Source organism: Mya arenaria, chromosome 12 (genome assembly GCF_026914265.1).
Source record: "Mya arenaria isolate MELC-2E11 chromosome 12, ASM2691426v1".
NCBI classification, from domain to species: domain Eukaryota; kingdom Metazoa; phylum Mollusca; class Bivalvia; order Myida; family Myidae; genus Mya; species Mya arenaria.
The window spans coordinates 68,381,658-68,404,038 of record NC_069133.1 but is presented as its reverse complement, the minus strand read 5'-3'; the positions used below and the strand labels follow the sequence as shown (position 1 = coordinate 68,404,038).

Below are 22,381 nucleotides of genomic sequence, written 5' to 3'. Positions count from 1 at the left end.
TTACTACTGTTTGCAAATGAATTAAACAAAGCATGCTTGTCAATCAGTTAATCAAATCATGTTCAAGATGTCATTTTACATCTAAGAGACTTCAAATTTGTAGACTTCAAAGCAGATCGGAAAGTTTTTGGCATTTCAGAAAGATTCGTGTGTAACAGTGTTGTCCTTGTGAGCGTATCATAAAGCTATGATTTAGTTGGTCAGTTGATGTTAAACAAACGGAAGCTGTATACTGTATAGATGCTTTGCGGGGTTATGAGGCAAAGCCCACCTGTTTCATAGTTTGTTCATGCTGATAAGCCAAAGTATACGCCAAATCAATAATGACTGATGTTGGTTCCCTTTCATATTGGGACTCAACCTAGTAAGTAGTTAAAGGTTTATCACTTAAATTGTTTGTTATACAAGTGTATATCCTGATTTTAAATAAGAGAGTCACTTTAATCGAACTGATACTGCTGTAAAAGGGGAATAGCTGATATCCTGAATGCCAGTGAATGGATAGTTCCTGAACAGTATTGTATTAATGTCTGAACTTCTTAGCAGAGCCATGTTCAAATTTGCTAATCTCTATTTTATTTCAAGAGAACAAATATGTGCATCAGTCATACCATGGGTGATTTTGATGGTGAAGGTGTGTTCAATGATGGCGTCTACAGGCCCGGCGTACATGGCACACTGCTGACGGGCCAAGTCTACACACTGTATCGCCTGAAATATGGAACACATGTTATGAGTGGAAACAGTCTGTATCTTTTAAACCCACAACACCATATTAGTACCCTCTGTAAGAGTGTTTATCTATTTACCTTTGAAACCATTTTATGCAGTGATCTTTTGAACAAAGAGGGCGTAATGAACAGAAACCTTTATTTTTTATTTTCACGAAAGTACCACATAACAGTTCAGTAAATACTTACAAGACCAACGAAAGCCGTTTTGAACTCTTGTTTGTTAGTTTTCCTTGTCAAATATGTGGCAATACTAAACACTGATTGAATCCAGAGATAGAGCCTTGCTACAAAGGTGTGGCTAGTCACGGGTAATATGTGTACATAGATTTCGGTTGAATGTTTTGAATGATTTTTAAGTTATGGCTGATGCCTAATGTATCCAACTTTTAAATGACAAACACAGAGCAAAACAGTTCAATTATTAACTCCATGGTTATGGGTTTTACTGTGCATAAGGGTATTGGTAATATTTTCCCTAAGTTTCAAGGAATATCTTAAAAGGCTTTTGAACAAAAGTCAATGACAAACCAAGGGTGAGAGTGGTCTAGGGGTATAGGTGTCCACCTCTCACCCAAGAGGTTGTGGGTTCGATTCCCACAAGGGGTACTTTTTCATGGCCTCTCAAAAAGGACACCATGACTTGTTTCTGCCCAGGAATTGGACTTGAGAGGGATTCTATATATCAGCTTTTACATAATAAAGCTAAATAAAATTAGAATATTAAGACAAAGCCATTTATGTACTTACCCAGACCACCCAAGCTCCTTTGTGGAGCCCGACCAGGAGACTGTTGTACAGAGCCCGATGCGGGCCCAGGCCATGGGCTGGGTACCGTTTGTTGGCCAGGGCCTTCAGTTCCTCGACACATTCTCGCATGTCTCCCAGACAACCCTTGTACAGGGTCTGTAGGTCATCATCACTGATGGGGAAAGCAATAATTAAGTTATCTTAATATGGATCACGCCAAACAAAATTATACTTTTATTTCCTAAACCTTAAAGTGATTTATCATTGTCATTTGTTTCAATAATTGAAATAAAAAGTTTTATTCCAAGTCTGGTAGTTCAACTTATATCTACACTACTTTTATAAATTGCTATCAAGATAACAATTTTACTTTTTTGAAATTCATAGGAGCATTAAAACAACCTCTACGAACCCATAGCATGCACTTTTCATCAGCTCCTTTATTTTCTTGTTCTCCCCTTCCAAGGCCTCAGCCACCTCTTCAGGAGGCCCTTCCAGGTTCGTCCAGAGCTTTCTGCCCTTGCCCTTCCCCATAAGGGCCTCACAGACCAGCTCAAAGTCAGAGGTCATAGAGAACATTTTCCCTGCCCACTCCCGGCCAACTTGTTCCACCTGGGACACACCCACTTCTACACCTGTAATATATGTTTATTACTGTGTGAGACTCCTACACTGACCCTGGTCCCCCACTCAGGGCCTCACAGATCAGTTAAGGGTCAGGTAATAGAAATCCTCCTCCATCTCACATATTGCCAACCTACTCTACCTTGAAACAACATCATTCAGTTGAGTGACTTTATATTGCCTTTTATCCTCACCTGTACAAATCTAGCTCGTATTAGTGTTAAAAATATCTATGCGCAAAAATATCATAAGTGAGGATAATTCATTATTTAAATGATAATATGGCAAAATGTTTGCTAGGCACAACAATGATAAGAAAGTACACCCTACATAGCTGGTCTAGCCAATTTGCTATAGTTAGTAGTATATAATAAGTAAAACATTTTTTGATCCAAATTTTCATGTCATTGTAAATAAATACTGTTATAAAAATTAATTTAATAAAATAATGTAGTTTAAACACTAGGTTTTGCCAGTTATATAGCTTTTCTTTGGAGAGAAAATTAGAATATTGTCTTTCAATATTGACACAATAATAAATTATGTGTAATGTAATAGTGTGCATATATTAACCAAATTTAAAGGACTAATGCTCCTTTGCCTTACCCTGTTCCGTAGCAACCTGTGCGGTAGTTTTGAAGGTCACAGTGAGGTCATCAAGGTCACTCTTGTCCTTCCTCAATGCCTCCAGCCTCTTGTGACCTTGGACCTCATGACCTATTTTCTCACTACAGGTCACAAGGTCAGTCAGTGCTTTGTGGTGACCCTGTACAGACTCGAGCTGAAAAATTGAGATTTCAAGTTATAAATTTTGTATATGCAAGAAAGGCTTAATACTTAACTAAAAACTAAAATGCTACTGTTATTTTCTATCACATACAATTTTGAAAAAATTGAATGAATAATTTTTCATCATCCACTTTTATGAACATTATTTTTGAAAAAGTGTTTTTATCAGCCCTAAAAAATAGCCGGGGATACTGTTTGAGTATGAATGATTAATGCCCAAAGCAGGGTAAACAGGCTTGAAATTGTTTCCAAAGTCATTTATATTTATATCAAGGTACTTCCTACCATTTTTAATGTAAATGTCTGAGCAAACAACTTTACAAAATCATTACAACAGTACAATAGTCTGCAGTTAAAAGATCTCAAGCCTGATTTCAGGATTAATTCTGATCGTTGGAACCCTTGATTTGAACAATAAAATATACCAGTAGTACAATACAAAAGCTTGGTGCTCCTAACCTGAAGCATAACAAGGTCAGCTTTACCAGTCATTACAGCTCCACAGATATCCTCCACCAGGGAGAACCAGGGTTCTGTCATAATGTCCACATAAACACGCACCTGTTCCACCTGTGGTGTGAAATGAAGGCACAAAGTAAGGGCCTGAATGGTACTGATTGAGAAACACAAACATACAAACAACACTTGCACCACAATCGAATCAAAATAGCTGTACTGATAAATGATGGGATTTCTGCCTAGCAACAGTTGGTGGAACTTGAGTTTACTGGAACACAAGTATACAGGGTGGTTCTAGACGGCCAGAACCTCACAATTGTCCCAACACTTATCAATAATTACAACAACAACAAGATTTTTGTAAGATTTGACCTAGTGACCTAATTTATTATCACATGTCACGATGTGACCCAGTTTTCTAATTTATTATCACATACCCAGTTTAAAAGCTGCACTCACACAGATTGAACGTTTTGACAACTTTTTTTTGTCTTGGAACAAGCCAATTTTTGCGAAAATCCATGGAAACCAGTTATATAAGTCTGCTGACAAAAAATCAGATCGTAGATTTTTATATTTAAGTTCAAAAATTGATATTTTATGCATTTTTCTTAAACCGTTAGTAATCGGTTTAAGCCATAAACATTAATATTCGAACGGAAATATGAAAATATATGATCTGATTTTTTGTCAGCAATCTTATATCATTGGTTTGCAGATATTTACGCAAAAATTTGCTCTTTCCAAGACAAAAAATAAAAAAAAATGTTAAAATGGCCAATCTGTGAGAGTGCAGCTTTAAACATGTCAAAGAGTTACCAAGGAAAACATTCTGACAACGTTTCATGAATATTAGACCATACATAATGCCTCTAATGTGTTCTAAGATTTTTCTAATATTTGAGCTAGTGACTTAGTTTTTGACCCCATGTGACCCACTTTTACAAGCGGTCCATATTTCATCAAGGGGTACAGCCTGACCAAGTTTAAACATAATCTGACAAATCATTACCATGATATGGTTCCTGACAAGATTTTTCTAAGATTTGACCTAGTGACCTAATTTTTTATCATATGTGACCCAGTTTTATATAAATCCAAGAGTTCATCAAGGAAAACATTTTGATTAAGTTTCATGAATATTTGACCATGTATAATGCCTATAGTGTGTTCCAAAGATTTTCTAAGATTTGACCTAGTGACCTAGTTTTTGACGGACGGAATGACGGAATGACGGACAAGGCCAAAACAATATCCCCCTCCCGAAACCTTCTATTCGGCAAGGGGTAAAAAAATAAGCCTCATGGGGCAAGCTTTTACTGGTACAATGAAGAATAAAATCAATAACAAATAAACTGATAAATTGATTTCAAAAAATCGTCAACTGGATACAGACACTACCTGCACACGAATAAATCAGGCCGGAGCAAATCAATTATTAACATTTCAAGTCATTTTATTTGTTTGTTGAACTCTCTGGCATTTTAGGTTTTTGCTGATTTGTACTGACATAATTTCCATGAATGCAACATGAGAACCATGAGAATGAGCAACTGTGTTTCAAGCCAAAAGGTAACATTAAAGGGACTAGACACCAGATGGTTCCAAAAGCGGCAAATACATTATTGCCTCAAAACAAGCTTAGATCTTTCAATTCCAGCTGTATGAGGCCGATAATATGTCACTTTACATAATTAAAAGAATATTTTTTCGCTGTCTCAGCTGAGTCTACCAGCTTAAAAATAGGGCATAACATTTTCCCAGTTTATAGTGACAAGTGTGTAAATTTAGCATGTAAAAGTCATGTGATAAGCAGTCATATACCAACACTATTTTCAAATTTACATGTATTTACGTGGTAGACAACCAAGTAAATTTTGAATTAGAAAAACATGTGTCTTTAGTTATGTCATACATCAGTAAGTAAGAATCAATGAATTGTACACTATGATATCAATTTTAAGTATGTTTTTGACAATATTCTTTTTCCTTGCTATTGTATCATCTGGTGTCTAGTATGAGATACGATTGTTTTGCATGTTTAAACATACACCTATATCATACCTGTGTGGCCTGTTTTGCATCTTTTAACCTACCATTCAACTACATCATACCTGTGTGGCCCAGGTGTAGGACTGTGTTTGCAGTTCAGTCAGGTGACTGAAGTCCCCGTGAAGCACATACTTGGCACTCTGTACCAGCTCTGACACTATCTCATCCATGGAGAAACATACATTGCTCATCTCCCTGCAAGCAAGAAATTTCATAATTACAAGTATTGGTTCCATAATTATGTTATCACAGTCATATTAATATGCTGGTGTGAACCATGGAGTGTACAATTCTAACTTATGAAATATAAAACAAAACTTCACTTTGATTTTCAGCGGACAGCAGTACTCAAACTTAACTATATATTTCACAACACTTCTTGGCAAGGATTTTGTCTACACTGAAATCCCTGTGGTGAGCAAGGCTTCCGTTGTATTATAGCTTACTTCATCTGCATTTACAGACAGTTCAAGACAAAAAGTCAGCATAAAGATTTACATACAAGCATAGCCACTTCTGCTTTGACAAATACTCCCTTTTCCTGACAAATATCTAATTTATGCAAACATTCATGTTCCCAGAAGCATCATCAAGACCACTTACTTCTTCTTGCCTGTGTCCATGCAGTACTTGAGCACAGACTGTGCCACATCAGCCACATGGTTGGTCCAGCCGAGGGCATCCCCACACAGCTGATTCACCCGTTGTTTATCTCCCTTTGTGCTCCATGACAACAGGTCTGTTGCAAGCTTCCAGGCATGGGTGTCTGGTGCTGGAATAGAAGGGCCTCAGTGTATCATTGTCTCATTCTTGGTTGACACCAACATCTAACTAGAGATTGCTTTTTTGAAAAAGCGCTTGTCTCCCCTATTGTGTGGTCGTAGCTGAGAAAAAATAAATGATGGACATGAAATTTGTAACTTTGGACTGGAGACAAACCAACAGTGAAGTTTGGTTTATTCGATTATATTAAATAGTGAAGAGAAGAAAGTGTTGTTGATTAATCATGGAAAATGTAAACGAAGTTTGCATTGTATGAAGTTCCTGGGCGCAAGCGTTATTCAATTATTGATCGGAAACCATTTTTCAGCTCACAGTCATCGTGACCATGACCTTTTACCTACTGATCACAACATCAATAGGGATCATCTACATAACCAACTTGCATACCAAGTATTAAGTTCTTGGGTGCAAGTGTTCTTTAGTTACTGAGCGGTAACCATTTCTTCAACTCAGGTCATGGCAACCTTGACCTTTGACCTACTGATCTCAAAATCAATAGGGGTCATCTACTAGTCATGACCGACTAGCGTACCAAGAATGAAGTTCCTGGGTACAAGCGTTCTTAAGTTATTGAGCAGAAACCATTTTTAAGCTTAAGGTCACCGCCAACGTATCATTTTTTACCTGAAGGTAACCTTGACCTTTGACCTTTTGATCTGAAAATCAATAGGGGTCATCTTCTAGTCATGAACAACTAGCTTACCAAGTATGAAGTTCCTGAAACCAAAGGATCTTTAGTTATTAAGCGGAAACTTTTTCTTCACTTCAAGGTCATGGCAACCTTGACCTTTGACCTAGTGATCTCAAAATCAATATGGGTCATCTTCTAGTCATGACCAACTAGCATACCAAGTATGAAATTCCTGGTTGCAAGCGTTCTCTAGTTATTGAGCGGAAACAGTTTCTTCACCTCAAGGTCACGGTGACCTTGACCATTGACCTACTGATCTCAAAATCAATAGGAGTCATCTACTAGTCATGAACAACTATGAAGTTCCTGGGTACAAGCTTTCTTTAGTTATTGAGCAGAAACCATTTTTAAGCTTAAGGTCACTGCCAACATAACATTTTTTACCTGAAGGTAACCTTGACCTTTGACCTTTTGATCTCAAAATCAATAGGAGTCATCTAATAGTCATGAACAACTAGCATACCAAGTATGAAGTTCCTGGACCCAAAGGATCTTTAGTTATTGAGTGGAAACCGTTTCTTCACCTCAAGGTCACGTTGACCCTGATCTTTGACCTTGTGACCCCAAATTCAATAGGGGTCATCTACTAGTCATGACCAACTAGCATACCAAGTATGAAGTTCCTGGGTCTAAGAGTTCTATAGTTATTGGGCGGAAACGAAGTGTGACGTACTGACTGACTGACTGACAGACTGATGGACTGACTGACGGACAGGGCAAAAACAATATGTCTCCCCATGAATGGGGGAGACATAAAGATATTACACGCAAATGATTTTTACATGGAAGGTCACCACGACCTTGACTATTGACCTTGTTACCCCCAAAACAATTGGGATCATCTAGACATCATGACCAACCTCACTTCAAAGTTTGGTGAACCTAGATCAAAGCATTCTCCTGATATTGCACGGAAATATTTTTTTACATTAGAGGTCACAGCGACGTTGACCTTGTGACCCCCCAAAATATAGGAGTTTTCTAAACCTCATGATCAACCTCCCTACCAAGTTTGGTGAACCTAGGTCAAACCATTCTCAAGATATTGAGCGGAAATGTTTTTTACATTGGGGGTTGCCGCGACCTTGACCTTTGACCTAGTGACCCCAAAAACAATAGGGATCTTCTACACCTCATGACCAACCTCCCTACCAAGTTTGGTGAACCTAGGTCAAACCGTTCTCAAGATTTTGAGCAGAAATGTTTTTTATATTGGGGGTCGCCGCGACCTTGACCTTTGACCTAGTGACCCCAAAAACAATAGGGATCCTCTACACCTCACGACCAACCTCCCTACCAAGTTTGGTGATCCTAGGTCATGCGGTTTTCCAGTTATCGATCGGAAACGAAGTGTGACGTACGGACGGACTGACGGACTGACGGACTACCGGACTGACGGACAGGGCAAAAACAATATGTCTCCCCCAGAGGGGGGAGACATAATTGTTGCAATCTAACACTGTTATAATGACGCTAAGTCTATGTCATTACTCTGAAAAACAAGTCATGGTTGTAAAAAATGCATATTAATTAAAAAAAATAATCTTGTTTTTGTATGCCACCCTAATGGCAGCCAATAACTCATTTCCCATTAAACGTGTTATAATTTAGGGTTATGACCAACATCCTTTCCAAGTTTGGGAATAGTAGGTTCAGTTATTGACAGGTTGTTGCAGGAGTTGATGAAATATAAATTACAGTAAAACATGTATGTGTCCTCCTGACAGCAATGAATCATGAAAATGGTGTTACATAGGTAGCATAAGTATTATATAATTTTGTGACTTGAACTTTTGAATTGTTGATCTAAAAATAAAATGGAACAACATTACTTACATACCCGCCCAACTATGAGGACCATAGGTCCAAGTGTTCTTTTATATTGATCAGACGGCATACTCCATTTTTTAAACAAAGTTTTTGTGTTCAAGCTGACCGTGTCTGTGACAGACCTACCCTACCTCAAAATGAAAAGGGGCATCTGTTGGTCATGACCCACCTCCCTACAATATTTGAGGACATTAGGCCCATGCCTACTCAAGTTTTAAATTAGACAAGTTTCGGTCTATTGACCAACCAGACAACATGTGCAAAGCACTATAACCCTGCTTCAACAAAGGGGAGCATTATAATGCCTATCCCCAAAATAGACAAGCAAGAATCATGTTTTACATTTCATTTACCATTTTTTCCCTGCCCATTTTACATTCTGAAAAATTGTATGGCTCTTCCCTCGGCTTACACAAATGAAAATTGTAAAATAAGTTAACAATGTAAAACCATAATTTCTACTTACTAACAAGCAAAATGATACATTTCATGTACTAACTTGCTCTTGGTTCAATATGCCCCACGCTTCTACTTTTCTCCATTTTCTGTCTGACCTCTGGATTCAAGGCCTCCACTTTGCTAGTTTGAAGCCTGGCATGTAGACTGGGAACTGATGTAGCTATAATTTGGTCACTATGGAGATGACCTTTTAACCTTGGCTGTTCTGTGACCTTGACTGTGGAGTCTGTAGTGGATTGCAGCACTGGTGACTTTGGTGTGGATGCTGGTGAAAGAATTAAACAACAAGGACATCAAGAGCACCGTGGATTAAATGTGAATGCTCATCTGTTGTTTTCTTTTCAGTCAAACAAGGCACAAAACTGAACAATTAAAAAAGCCAGATTTAGTGCCCTTGCAGCACTGTATTGCACTTGGCAATGTGTGTAACAAGTTTTATTCGAATATGTTGAACAGTTTGAGGTTAAAATATTTGCAGGCCGGCAAAACAAACAACACCAAGATTATGACAACACAATGGCTTTTGTCTTCCCAAAACAGACGAGCTAAAATTCATGACATTGACAAAGGGAAATTTATATCTTAGACATGAAGTGGAGCATAATGCATAGGTAGAAACAGAACTGTTGTTTCTTACAAAGGAAAGAATTCATGAAAGTAACAAATAATTCTACAAACATGATTTAATGATACAGGTTTCCCTATTTCTCTTACTCGTAGCTTTGAAGAATTACAAGAATAAACTAAAATAGACATAATGAAATAATAATCAAGACGCATACTGGTAGGTTTCCCTCGTACATTCCTTCGTAGTGGACTGAGTACATGTGGATGATTGGCCTCATTTAGGCCGGCCTTGACCCTCGCTAGGGCCTCCTGCAGTTGTTCAAATCTCCGTCGTAACATATCCCGATATGCGGGACTTACTGGGTCTGACAGTAGATTCTCACCTGCCAGTCTTACTGATGTGATCACTAGAAAATGAAGAGGATAAGTCCAAATATGAAACTTCATTTACTTTATCATGGATTAAGGCCCCAGTATGATGATATCACAAAAATAAAGAAAAATCTCACAACTCATTAAACAACATAACGTTAGGAGTTTTTCAAAATCTTATATGTTTTTACTATTTCATTAAACACATTTTCTCATAAAATGAGTCATTAAAAACAGTTTGTTAATATTCAAAGAAAGCTAATTTTAGAAAAAAAACACATTTATTTAAGCAATTGGTTAAAAAGAATGAAGTGTACCTTTTTTCAACTTCTTCACAAACGCCATGAGCCCATTCCTATACAGCGCATCATCACTGGCATCCACAACCCTCTCAGCCACCTGGGCGACACGCCTACTCCGCCCAATAGCTGACTGCCAGGTCACAGTGACTCCGTGTAGGTCAGAGAGCAAGATACAACCATTACATGTGTGAAGATCCTCTTCCACTTTACGCTCTGTAAAAAAAAATCGTGTGCCAAAATATGAACTCGATTTGATGCAATTTTTAAGGCTTTGTTCAATATATGATTAAATTACCCAGCCATATTAAATACCAAGTTTTTGAAACTTGGAAGTTATTATTACAATTTGTTTTTGGAATGCATTTAGCCTGCATATAATTTGTAAGAATTAGTGCCAAAACATACCAAAACCTTCTATATTTTAATGTCACTTGGTACATATTGGCAATTACCCCACAAATTATTATTATTTTTCCCAAACAAAATATTATTCAGGTGCATAGAAACACCTGGACTGGAAGCAATTCATGAACACTAGAACTATGAACAAGATTTATTCTTAAATAATGAAGTCAAACGTATATTTTGTTAGTAATGTTTTTACACAAAACAATCAAAGTAATCTCAGTTCTAAGCCACCCATCAGACACAAGCATCCACATTTCTCGAACATTTTTCTCCTATTTTCATTTTATCAAAACAAAATCAAGATAAGCTCATTATTTGTGTCTGTATAAAATGTGTATAACTTTCTCCTTTCGAAAGTTTTCATACTTTTAAAGAAAATTATTATAAAGTTCATCATGATAAAAAAATTATTTGATTTAAAAAGTAAAGATTAAGCAAGATAAAAAAATTTGGCTGAATGAAATTAAAATTGGATCTTTAACCTGTTATGCTTGAGACATTTCAAGAAATTGGAGCCTGGGCAAGAGCATGTACTTTCCAGATTCCATACCCACATGAGTACTTTAAGATGACAGACGGCCAAAAATCAAAGAACCCACTTGAATGAATTTTAATACATAGCCACCTACCTGACACAAGCATAAACATCCTGGGGTCTGTCATCTCATCCAGGACCTGTAGAAGGTTTGTCATCTCCATGCTCCACTCTCTCATCAGCAGTTTTAGGTGTCGAACAGCCCCTGTATTGTGGGGGGCTTTGGCAAGGGTCATTGCCCCGGCAACCACATCTGGTTCCAGGCTCTCCAGTCGCTGGACACTCACACGAATCACTTGAACACCTGTATGGGGATTGGAACAGAGTGAGATTTCCAGATACCATGCCAAAGTCCTTACTAGACATCCATTCAACTTTACAAAAAAAAAAATGTTAACACCTTTTTTAGCATTAAGACATCCTTATCCACCAGCACACTGAGGGTTACAGATTTTGTTAATTTTATATCATCGATGTTTCAATGACTTGGGTTTACATAGAATTGGGAGGATATTTTTAACTCTAGTTTTTTTACATAATCCAAAGCGTTTTAGAGGTCAGTGTATAATCCTTGTAAATTACACAGTTCCCACATAATTCCAATGTTAGATTTTGTAATATATTCAGATGTAATACATACAGGTACATGTTTGTGATCACCAGAATTACAAATGAACAATTTCATTCAAACTCACTGCCATACACAATTTCTATAACACACTTAATTGATAAATCAAAAGGTCAAAACTTGCCCAAGCCCACAGACACATCACTGGGTTAACTAATAAAATGCTTCTTCAAAAATGTGAATGTTACATAACAAGGTTCATATAACATCTGAGGACAACAGTGACAGGCAAAATTAGGCTTGTTCAGGTCGTCTTATTGTCCAACTTTATACATGGAAGTTTATTGATATATTTTGTATACAGTGTGTCTCTGATAGTACTTAGAACGCTGATAAATACACAGTTGGTTAGAAAAGCATTGACATACATTGTGTGATTAACTATTCTTGCATTAACTGATTTATCCTATATGCAACATACGTCTGGCATCAGTGGAACTGGCCGCAGCGAGGATGGCAATCTGGCAGATACGCTCTGCACTCTCCTCAAACTCTTCCAGGCACGCAGATTCACCATCAAGACACTCACCCTAAATAGAAAAATTTTACATTGTACATATGTGTGTATATATATATATGTACTTATATATTGACATAGGTGGATCTGGCTTAAGCACTCTCCACAAAATGTTCCATGCATGACCAGTCATCATCCCTGCATATAATCTACAGGTTTCAGGTTTATACAAGTACATTTAGATGAAAATGTTAGCTAGAAGTGCAATCTGCACCTCTCCCTGCACATATAAATAACATTGTTATTATTCTTATTTCATGCAGATATCACTGAAACATTCCTCAACTATTTAGTTGTTTCAGGGTGATCAAGTACTCCTAAAACAAAAGACTTACAACACACTATCTACACACATGTATTTCACATCTGAAATCAGAAAACCTCCATAAAATGCTATAAGCTATATCTATGCAGGCCAAGGGTGATAAAGTTTTTCAAGAATTGCCCACTGCTTGATTAATACTTTGACTGATTAAAGAGAACAATCAAGATTACCTTGCCAGGTTTGAGAGCGGCCTTGATGAGGCGTTCTAGTGGCTCAGTAGTTTCCTTAAAGTGTTCGACAACCAGGTGTAGCAGGGCAACATTCACATTCTTTTCCAATTCACAAAACTCATCTGTCAACGCCTCGCACACATCGTAGAAGTCACACCTGTAGGAATTATGCATTATAGTTCATGGACAAAACTATGGCAAAGATAACACTTAATGAGGAAATTGTGCTTGCTTATTTCCCTGAAAAATGAGGATAAAAAATAAGGAGGTCTATCCTTTCATAACATATCTTTCATCTTGTTAATGCCTTCTTGTTCCATCAATTTTAATTTTAAGCGAAACAAAGGTTCTACAAGCCAATGTCAACATTTATCTGATTTGTTATCCTTTCAGTCAAAAAGGGGCATAACTCAATAATGCAAGCCAGAGATATAGCCCTTCCCACGCACATGTGCAGTTTCTTTAACAACATTTGTATCAGGTTTCAATTGAGTATTTGAAGTGATTTTTGTGATTTGGCCAGGGCTAAACTATATGCTGTTCCAAAACCTTTGAGAATAAAACTAAGGTAATCACACTACCTCCTTTTAGAAAAACAAGACCAGCTAAACGTCAGGGTTTGTTGATCCAAAAGCTTGATTTTGATGACTTACTTTGCCTCCTGGTTGTTGAGATTGGACACATGTGCCCTGTGCAGCTCCACCACCCTACATTTCTCCTGGATCACCTGTAAGAACAATGTCACTCCTCAGTTAATTATTAGTAAATAAAAACTAGACAAACAGCTCAGAAATGAACATGACACAAACATAACAAGCTTTGACACTTGACAGAGGTTCATTGTTTAAGGCTTCTAAACTGATCCATTGTGAATTATAAAACCATGAACTTAATGACAAAATATAATTTGTTTTTTGGTCACTTGAATGGATGGATGATAACTAGCATAATGTTATTTGTCCATCCTGCAAGAATACATGTAGCGATGGGGCTAAAGTTCATTACAGTGTTCATGCTTAAATTAGAATTCCTCAGCAGTTTTAGTTTCAATTTCAGTGTCGCAAGCTTGCTGAAAATTTACACATCCTTGCAACTGATTGAATATGATTTGGGATCATAAATGCACATTTTTCATGCAACAAATAACTTTGATTAAATAAAAGATACCTGAACTGTGACTCTTGTAGGAAGAACATGTAGCATAGGAGTATTTTTCGTAAGGTTTATAGCTACCTACACTGTGCCATTAGGCCTATAAGTGTTGTAGCAGAGATTGGCTACAGACATACCATAAATACAACATACCCTTCATCAAGGGACCATTCAGCCCATGCATCTACCATTTAACACCATCATTAACTACCTACCCTCTGACAAGTGGCCACAATCATGTCCCTATGTGTGTTGTAGCAGAGATGGGCCACAGTCATGCTGTGTCGTACCACCTCCTCTGTCCACAGTTCCAGGTCCATGTGCAGCTCAGCTCGTCTACCCTCACTCAAACACTCTAGGGCCTACAGCAGGATAATGTCCAACAATAAAATTCATGACAGGTTTTTTGCTCACTAGTTAAAAAGTTATAAAAGGTGCAGTAAAGATAAACCATTTTGCAAGAAGTGTGAAGGTTGACAAGAACATGGCAAGAGGATGCTCACACACATCTGTTTTCCTCAGTTTGCTATGCTAATGGGACATCCTGTAGCTTGGTATGTCAATGAACCAGAAGACTTACAATGGCAGTGGTAATTTAACACACCAACATAGATGAGAATAGAGAGAGATCATACTAATATATTGTTTATGCAAAGGATATCTGAGTCCCATAAAATAATACAATCAATCTTGTCTGTTATCTTAATAAGCACATAGACCAGGTCGTTACTACACAAAGGCCCCAGTCTTTGAGAGCTGGTCTCAGTTGAAATTTTAATTCTGTTCACAGCAACTTTAAACAACCAACCTCAAAGGCTATACTGACCAGGTCAATACTGCACACAAAGGCCCCAGCCTCATGGGGTGAGAGGTCGTCTCTGTCCATATCCTTGTTTTGCACTGTGTCCACAATCTCCCCAACAGCTGTCTGCATCTCATTCATCACATATGCCTTACCCAGCTACAACAGGAAAATAATGAGAAAGTTAACTATTTAATTACTTTAGAAGCAAACACATGTTATTAACATTATAATAACTATTTAAGTGTTTTTAATTGATATTGCATATCAAATCAATATACACACAAGTGAATCATCTTCTAAACATTGCTCCTAGCATTACATATAATTTCAAAAACTTAATTCTCTTGCCATATTTGCAAACAAAGTAAAGATACTATAATATTAAAATTGTACAAGAGTAACATATTTTGATGCTATTGACAACACTTTTTTTATTCAGAGGTGGTCAAGGGGTAAACGCAAACAACTATTGTATGTAAAGAGAGTAATTGGACCTGCTTTATACATGAATTTGTATACACTTGTGTTGACATGAGTACAAAGATTTTATCTTCAATGTTTAGGAAAGACTACAGCCACTGTTATATAATTATGCACGATTACTATATGCAATATTTTATAAACTTCGGAAAAAAATATATTTAAGGACCACTTCTTTAATATACTCTATACGCTTGGGATTGAAAAAAATAATCCAAACTCAAAATTGATCATCAGCAATAATTGGTCAAGCTATTTCATACAATTCTAGATTATGCAATCGAAATCAAAAGTTCATTAAAAAAATTATTGGCAAAGTGGTATAAAAGAATAAAAACTGCCTTTAGAAGTTTACAAGTGTACTTAACAATAGAATAAATACCAGTAAGCATGAATTCAATATCTTATACTGTGTTTACCAGTAGGTCATAAAGAAGTAACATCAATAACTTTGATGTTTAATTCAATACCAAATGATTTAAACTGTTGTTCTACACTTTTTGTTATTTTTTTTTTAGAGAGAACTGCCACATACCAATAAATGATTCTGAGATTTTGCAATCGATTATTGGCAACTTCAGTTCTAAATGATCGATTTTCGTCAATACATTTTCCTACTATGTACGAGGGATTTAGTCAGGTTTCAAACAGGACAGGGTGCTGTAGAAGAGAGACAGAGTGTTAAGTTAGAGAAGGGCACATTGTATAAGGTCAGGCCTTTTTCTTTAGTTCCCACAGGTCTGATCATCAGACCCATTCCCCTAGCAAAATATATTATTTTTTCCCAATCTGGGAAAATAAATCCCAATCAAAAGTAAAAAAAAACATTTGTTTTAATAATTTCCTCATTTGCAGGAGACAGAAAAGCTTGCCTGTAAAATTTCCCAATTTTTTATGTAAAGCGATTATTTTTTCTTTAAATGGCATATTTTGAGATGCAAATTTTCCAAAAATGTCTAGAGTCTTTTTCCCAAAATGGGCAGAAATAGCCCTGAAGACTGTTCAAGTCTGAAATAATTTGAATTAGACATATGTATTAGGTTTAAACTGACAATGTATTTGTAATCACATACACTAAATAAGTTTTAATCTAATCAAAGAAATCTTTCTCCGTCTTAAGCATTTAATTGTATGAAGGCAAAAGAGTGCCCATACTGGTCTCCATATGGGAAAAAGGGTGCTACAAAAAGGGACAGGGTGCATCAGTCTTCCATAACTTTTATGTAAAACTCTACATATCAAAATCAAGATAAGGAGACAGGACCCACCTGTGCCTGGGGGTTGTGGCGGTATCGTACAGAGTTCTGTAGAGACACACTCAGTGAGGACACAGACTTCTTCATTATAGTAAGGGAGGTAACCATCCTTTCCCGCTGACGGGCACTGATTGTGTCCCTCTGTCGCCGGTCAGTCAGGGCCGTAAATACCGTGAGGGCATCTGTGAACTCCTGTAACATAATAAGTATATTACCTTAAAAGTTCACTGCAGACTCACCCAAGCACACAGTGAAATAAACATTTAGATCAACAAGCCAATAAACATACATCTTTATCTGTTGTTTCATCATTGGCTTTTGCAATTTTTAGCACCTTCAAATTTTCATATTTCCTGGCCCTGAATATCCATATTTCTTATTTTAATCTAGTTTTTATTTATTGAATATGCTATGTATTTTGCACATAACAAGATATTTAGCATTGTGCATAACGATGGTACCATTCTGTACCTTGAACCTCTGAACCAGGTCCATCATGTTTTCTGCAAGGTTCAGGCAGCTCAGCTTCTCAGTAACAATGTTAGCGGCAGTGACCAGTCGGCGTATTTCTGCATCATCTGCTACCAGCAGCACCTACAAGACAGGTTAAAACTGAATGAACATTTCTGAATATAAGCTCTATCCTTCTCCTACCAGGCTTCCAGACATTTCCAGGACCTATGCAATGCAATCATATGAACTGCAACAGTTCAAAATAATATATTTAATACCTTGTCACATGTGGCCTTAAGTCTGTAATGGACATCAAGTGAGAGGAGATTCTCATTGTCCTAAATGACTTGTGGCCACTGTTGGAGCTCTTATGCCCGATTATTTTCCATAGGTAATAGGTTGGTTTAAAAGAAAACCACATGTTCTTTCGATTGCCAAAATAATGAAAAGTGTCTTCTAGATAGTAAAATTGCCTGTCAGAGAGTAAAATTGCCTGGAAATTGAAAAATATGTGAAATCATTTATTTAATCCGAGTTCTACATTTTTCATACCATGGCCCTGTCTGATCTCACAAGAGAGCCACTTTTTGACTGCCGCATTACAGTGCAAGAGAATAGGTGCACATTTCGCAGACTATTTTGACATTATAATGATTAAAGCCTTCAGATTAACACTGTGTGATGTAAATGGCCTCCTACCTTCATGGTAGCCTGGAGGACGTCCTTGCTGGCTTGTACAAGCTTGGCACGGGCTTCAGGGCTGGAACTAGATGCCTCCATCCTCTCAGCAGCCACATACAGCCCAGAGCTGGCCAGCTCTAGCACCTCACACCCACCAACCATCTGGGCATCAAATTCCTGTAAGCAAGCAAGATGGGCATTGAAACAATGTACTACGGTGGTACACACCATCTAAATACAACACTGGTCCCAGGGGTATTTATCCAGTCTTTCTGTTAAAAATAGATAGAAAAAAAAAAGAAATTACATTTCTGTGATAAGGTTGGTAACTAATGAAGAAAATTAATTCTTCCTACTAAATTATTTCGGGTATGAGCCCCAAATTGTCTAGAAACAAACAACATTGGAACTCTATCACAGCCCCATCACCTATATACATGATAACACAGTACTATCAGTGTGTCCACTTACCTTGTCAGAAGATAACTTTGCCTGCTGTTTGGCTACAGAGACCAGCTTGTATGCAGCTTGCATGACCACCTTTGCGCAAGGCACCATCTTACACAGATGCAGCTGCGACCCATCTTCGGACTCGTTCAGGATTATCAATAGCGAGATCTACAATGAAACCATTGCAAAAATTTAGGTTTAAACATACATGTATAAAACTTTTTATAAGTTACACCATTAATTAAAACACACAAACACAAACTCTTTCATTTTACTTTCAAAGTTGCGCACATGCATTCAGATTCTAGATAGTCCATATAAACAGCCGCTTCAGAGTCTTTGAAGATTTTTGTTTTGGCGACTCTACGTGTCCATATTGTTTTGGGTTCTTTAATGAAGAATAACAACAGAGATGTTTCTGTACTGAGTTTATTATAGCGACTGAATACATATGGCTATAGGTGGAGTATATATCTCTGAGCATGCAGATCATATTACATTTAGCTTTAGACATATACCAGAACACATTTCACTCTTTTTGTTTTCCTAGCCAAGAATGACAGATCCCAGCGGTAAGTATATTGAGCGGAAAGATAACGGGCACCTGCTTGATAGTTAAAAAATGGCGATGCTTTGTTGACAGTTCGATCTGAACTTGTGTTTCATAAAACACTAAAGTGTGATAAGGGAAAGGTATTGGCTAAAAATCAGTCAACTTGTGGCATTTAGGGAACAAAATAAATATCCAAATGTTAAAAAAATGTCCCTATACGCGCGCATTATAGTGGCTATTCAGATTCATGAATTTTGATTTTGTCAGTGAAGTTTCATAAAATAAAGAAATAGGTATTTGCCTAAATTTATAGTAAAAAAAAAAGATAAAGAAGGAATTATTTCAAGGACATTCGTGCCAAAAGCTGCCAGTTCACATTATCTTCAATATTCATTTATTAGCAATATTATGTCTCTCTGACAAGAAATAATAATCAGTGTAACGTAACCTAATTCACCTGAGAAGCAATGGGTGCTAACACTCTCTGTATGGACCTGGTTTTCACAAGGTTGGACAAAAGCCCAAATGTGACATCCATTATTTTAACTCTATTGTATTGCAATTAGTTTATAGCTTGGAAAACATGGTTAATTCATTCATTTTTTAAAGCGTCGTCTATTCGTGTTAGCAGCAAAATACTGCGTTGTGAAAATCAGAATAGGTCACAGTGTATGAAATATTCTGTCTGCGGCAGTCGCGTCTATCGATCTTGGGTTTATAAGCACCACCAGATCCTTCCGAACACTAAAAAAATATCATTGTGTTTTCAAACATACATAATACAAGTCTGAACACAAAATATCAAAAGGCTCTATCGTTAAATTATATACTGTATACAGTATATATTATATATACAGTAATGTGAAGTCATAGAACTTTTCGACTTTTAAAAGTCTATAATTATGATGAAAAATTTTGTGATGTTTTAATATTTTGCTTGAGATTATTCCATTTGTTAACATATGTTAATTTCAATTCAATGTTTTGGTTACGATTGCCAAATATAGTGAAATGGTCAGTCTTGTCACGTAGATCATGTTTATGGGTCTTGCTATTTAAAGCTCTTAAGAGCTACTAAGAGCTACCAAAAGCGACTAAGAACTTTTAAGAGTGACTTGAAAGAATTTGAACATTATAAAAACATATAAAGAAGTCTACATAGGTTAAGTTAAATGTACTAATTAAAATAAATTTTGACTTTAATCTTAAATTTCAATGTATGATGAATTAAGCTATGTATCAGTTAAGCTATGTATCAGGTAATTAAGCTACACGTGTTGATAAAAGTTGTAGTATATTCTGAAAGAAATATTAAATTGAAGCGTCAATAAAACGTTAGTTCTACAGAGAAGCATGGAGAGCTAATAATAAATACTAAAGTATACTAAGAGCTACTTAAAAACACTAATACATAATAGATTTAACATTAATATCATGCATTTAGTTCACAATCGAGTGGAAAGTGGATAATTTGTTTTAAATTTTGATTTAAATCTTGTAATTATTATTATTATTACAAAAGATACATATAACTACTTAGAACACTATTACAAGAGCTACATATAACTAATTAGAATAGTAATACGAAAGCTACTAAGAACTACTAAGAGTACTTAGTCTATTACAACAGCTACAAAGAACGATGTAAGGAGACCTAATTAGAGCTACTCAGAATTATTACAAGAGCTGCTTAGCATTAAGAGCTATTCTAAGAGCTACTTAATTAGAACAACTAGCGCATATATATATTCAAAACTTTAAGACAGGCTCCTTTACTTAATAGGCCTTTATGTTTGAATTTGATCAATTTCAACTTATCCACTCTGCCAATTGCATCTTTAGGAATCTTGCTGACCATACGTATTGGCATAATAAATCGGAAAAGTCTCGAGTTATGGCTTTTATTGTCATTTTTCGATTCTGATCGTTTTTGAAACAACGAATTATGACCCTTTAGTAAGGATTTGCTTATCAATATTCGATCTTTTCCTGCATTTCACTCATTATAGTACAAATAAAATAATGATTTTTTTTTATCATTATCATTGATATCATCGTCCGCGTCATCAGAAGAAAGGATAGAACATGGGGAGAAGGGGGTATAAATTAGGGGAAGAAGTTGGATTCGATAATAGAGGAGGGCGTAGGGGATTGAAGAGGGGGGAAAGAGAGGGGGTCGATAGAAGAGGGAGAAAGGGAAGCAATGAATGGAGGACAGACGAGGGGATGATAAAGGGGGAAAACGGAAAGGATGATAGAAGAGGTGGAAAGGGTAGGATAGGAAAAGGTGAATAGAAGAGAGGAAAAGGGAGTGTGGTGGAGGATATATATGTAGGAATAAAGGATGATGAAGCAGAATTAAGAGGTAGGGAGAGAGACATGATGAGGATGATGATGAAAGGGAGGAGAAAGGTCGAAAGATAAGGTAAGGAGAAGATAATACAAGAATGATGGACAACGATTGGATAGTTTTTGTAGCATGCGCGACCACATACGCATTTACAATGGCGATTATCAGAGTCAAGGGAAAGACAGAAGAGAAGACAGATCTCGTACCATGCACGACCACACGTACGAGTGGTGGCTCTGAGAGCCAGGTTCGAAAACCAGCACTGCTAGTTCCCGTACAAATTCGTCCAAGTTTGGAAACCCTGGGAGAGTGTGCCCTAGTTTGACATTCGGAGGTTTAAATGGCACAATTTATATCCCTTTCCGTGGACATGTTAGGTGTATAAATGTTCACAGTTGTGAACAGAAAACCTATATAGTATAATGTCATATTTTTAGAGATTCATTCTGGAGCGATAGTTTTTCAAAAATGATTTTTTTGTCCTATTTTCCCGATTCAGTGATATTTTTATGCCTTCCGTTTTTTTTTCTTCAGTCTATTTATAATATGTATTAACTGAATGAATAATCTATAAATAAATGTTTTATTATAATAACAAGCCGTTACTGTAGCGCGTTTGGCCATAACAATAACAGGTGCGAAAAAATGTCCATGAATTAAGTTGCTTATCGGTCGTACATGTAACACTAATGTTTCTACTACAAGTTAAAGTACAGGTCTTGTAATATGAACATGAACATGGTAAAATCCAATTTCACAAAATGACATAACAACGTGAACAGTCATATCCATACATCAGATATACTAATACCGTGCGTGTCCTGCCGGCCTATGGCTCTGACGACGTGCACATATTTTTGTCTCATGGACATTATATATGTAGTTTCGTGTGAATATTGGGAAATACTCCTGTAAAAGAGCCTGTTCTAGTTCACGCGGATCGGAGGGGGTGCCGGTCGCATCCGTTCTCGAATGTCTAGCTCTTTCCACAAATGACCAATAGCATCGAGATCTGGCCACATGGAAGTAAAAGGCAGCCGCCGGACGTTCTGCTGACCTGGTAACGCCTGGGTCGCACGCGCTGTATGGGTGCAGAAATACTATGCCACGTCTACCGGCTCGTAGTTGCGGAACAGCAACCGGGATCCTTTCTGATTTACACGATTGCATTACACATAGCTTTAATGTAACTATTTGTATTTCTTGAAA

At 36.9% G+C, this 22,381-nt stretch overlaps 1 protein-coding gene across 2 annotated transcripts in view; it reads right to left on the bottom strand.

The window, feature by feature from the left end:
• Positions 1 to 19,442, bottom strand: part of LOC128211918 (uncharacterized) — a 43,444-nt gene extending 24,002 nt beyond the window's left edge. The window contains exons 1-21 of one of the 2 annotated variants that reach the window (XM_052917053.1): positions 19,280 to 19,442; positions 18,291 to 18,437; positions 17,838 to 17,996; positions 17,157 to 17,279; positions 16,698 to 16,877; positions 14,971 to 15,105; positions 14,360 to 14,506; positions 13,646 to 13,719; positions 12,993 to 13,149; positions 12,402 to 12,510; positions 11,447 to 11,656; positions 10,425 to 10,622; positions 9,951 to 10,142; positions 9,209 to 9,433; positions 6,009 to 6,177; positions 5,468 to 5,600; positions 3,354 to 3,464; positions 2,712 to 2,886; positions 1,894 to 2,116; positions 1,482 to 1,653; positions 612 to 711 (exon numbers count right to left, since the gene is read on the bottom strand). In XM_052917053.1, the coding sequence (XP_052773013.1) occupies positions 612 to 711; positions 1,482 to 1,653; positions 1,894 to 2,116; positions 2,712 to 2,886; positions 3,354 to 3,464; positions 5,468 to 5,600; positions 6,009 to 6,177; positions 9,209 to 9,433; positions 9,951 to 10,142; positions 10,425 to 10,622; positions 11,447 to 11,656; positions 12,402 to 12,510; positions 12,993 to 13,149; positions 13,646 to 13,719; positions 14,360 to 14,506; positions 14,971 to 15,105; positions 16,698 to 16,877; positions 17,157 to 17,279; positions 17,838 to 17,996; positions 18,291 to 18,437; positions 19,280 to 19,360 (3,220 nt within the window). In that variant the 5' untranslated portion in view covers positions 19,361 to 19,442. Of the gene's footprint in view, positions 1 to 611; positions 712 to 1,481; positions 1,654 to 1,893; positions 2,117 to 2,711; positions 2,887 to 3,353; positions 3,465 to 5,467; positions 5,601 to 6,008; positions 6,178 to 9,208; positions 9,434 to 9,950; positions 10,143 to 10,424; positions 10,623 to 11,446; positions 11,657 to 12,401; positions 12,511 to 12,992; positions 13,150 to 13,645; positions 13,720 to 14,359; positions 14,507 to 14,970; positions 15,106 to 16,697; positions 16,878 to 17,146; positions 17,280 to 17,837; positions 17,997 to 18,290; positions 18,438 to 19,279 lie in introns of those variants that run through there. The other variant, XM_052917054.1, reaches the window with a different exon arrangement.
• Between the last annotated feature and the right edge of the window lie 2,939 nt (positions 19,443 to 22,381).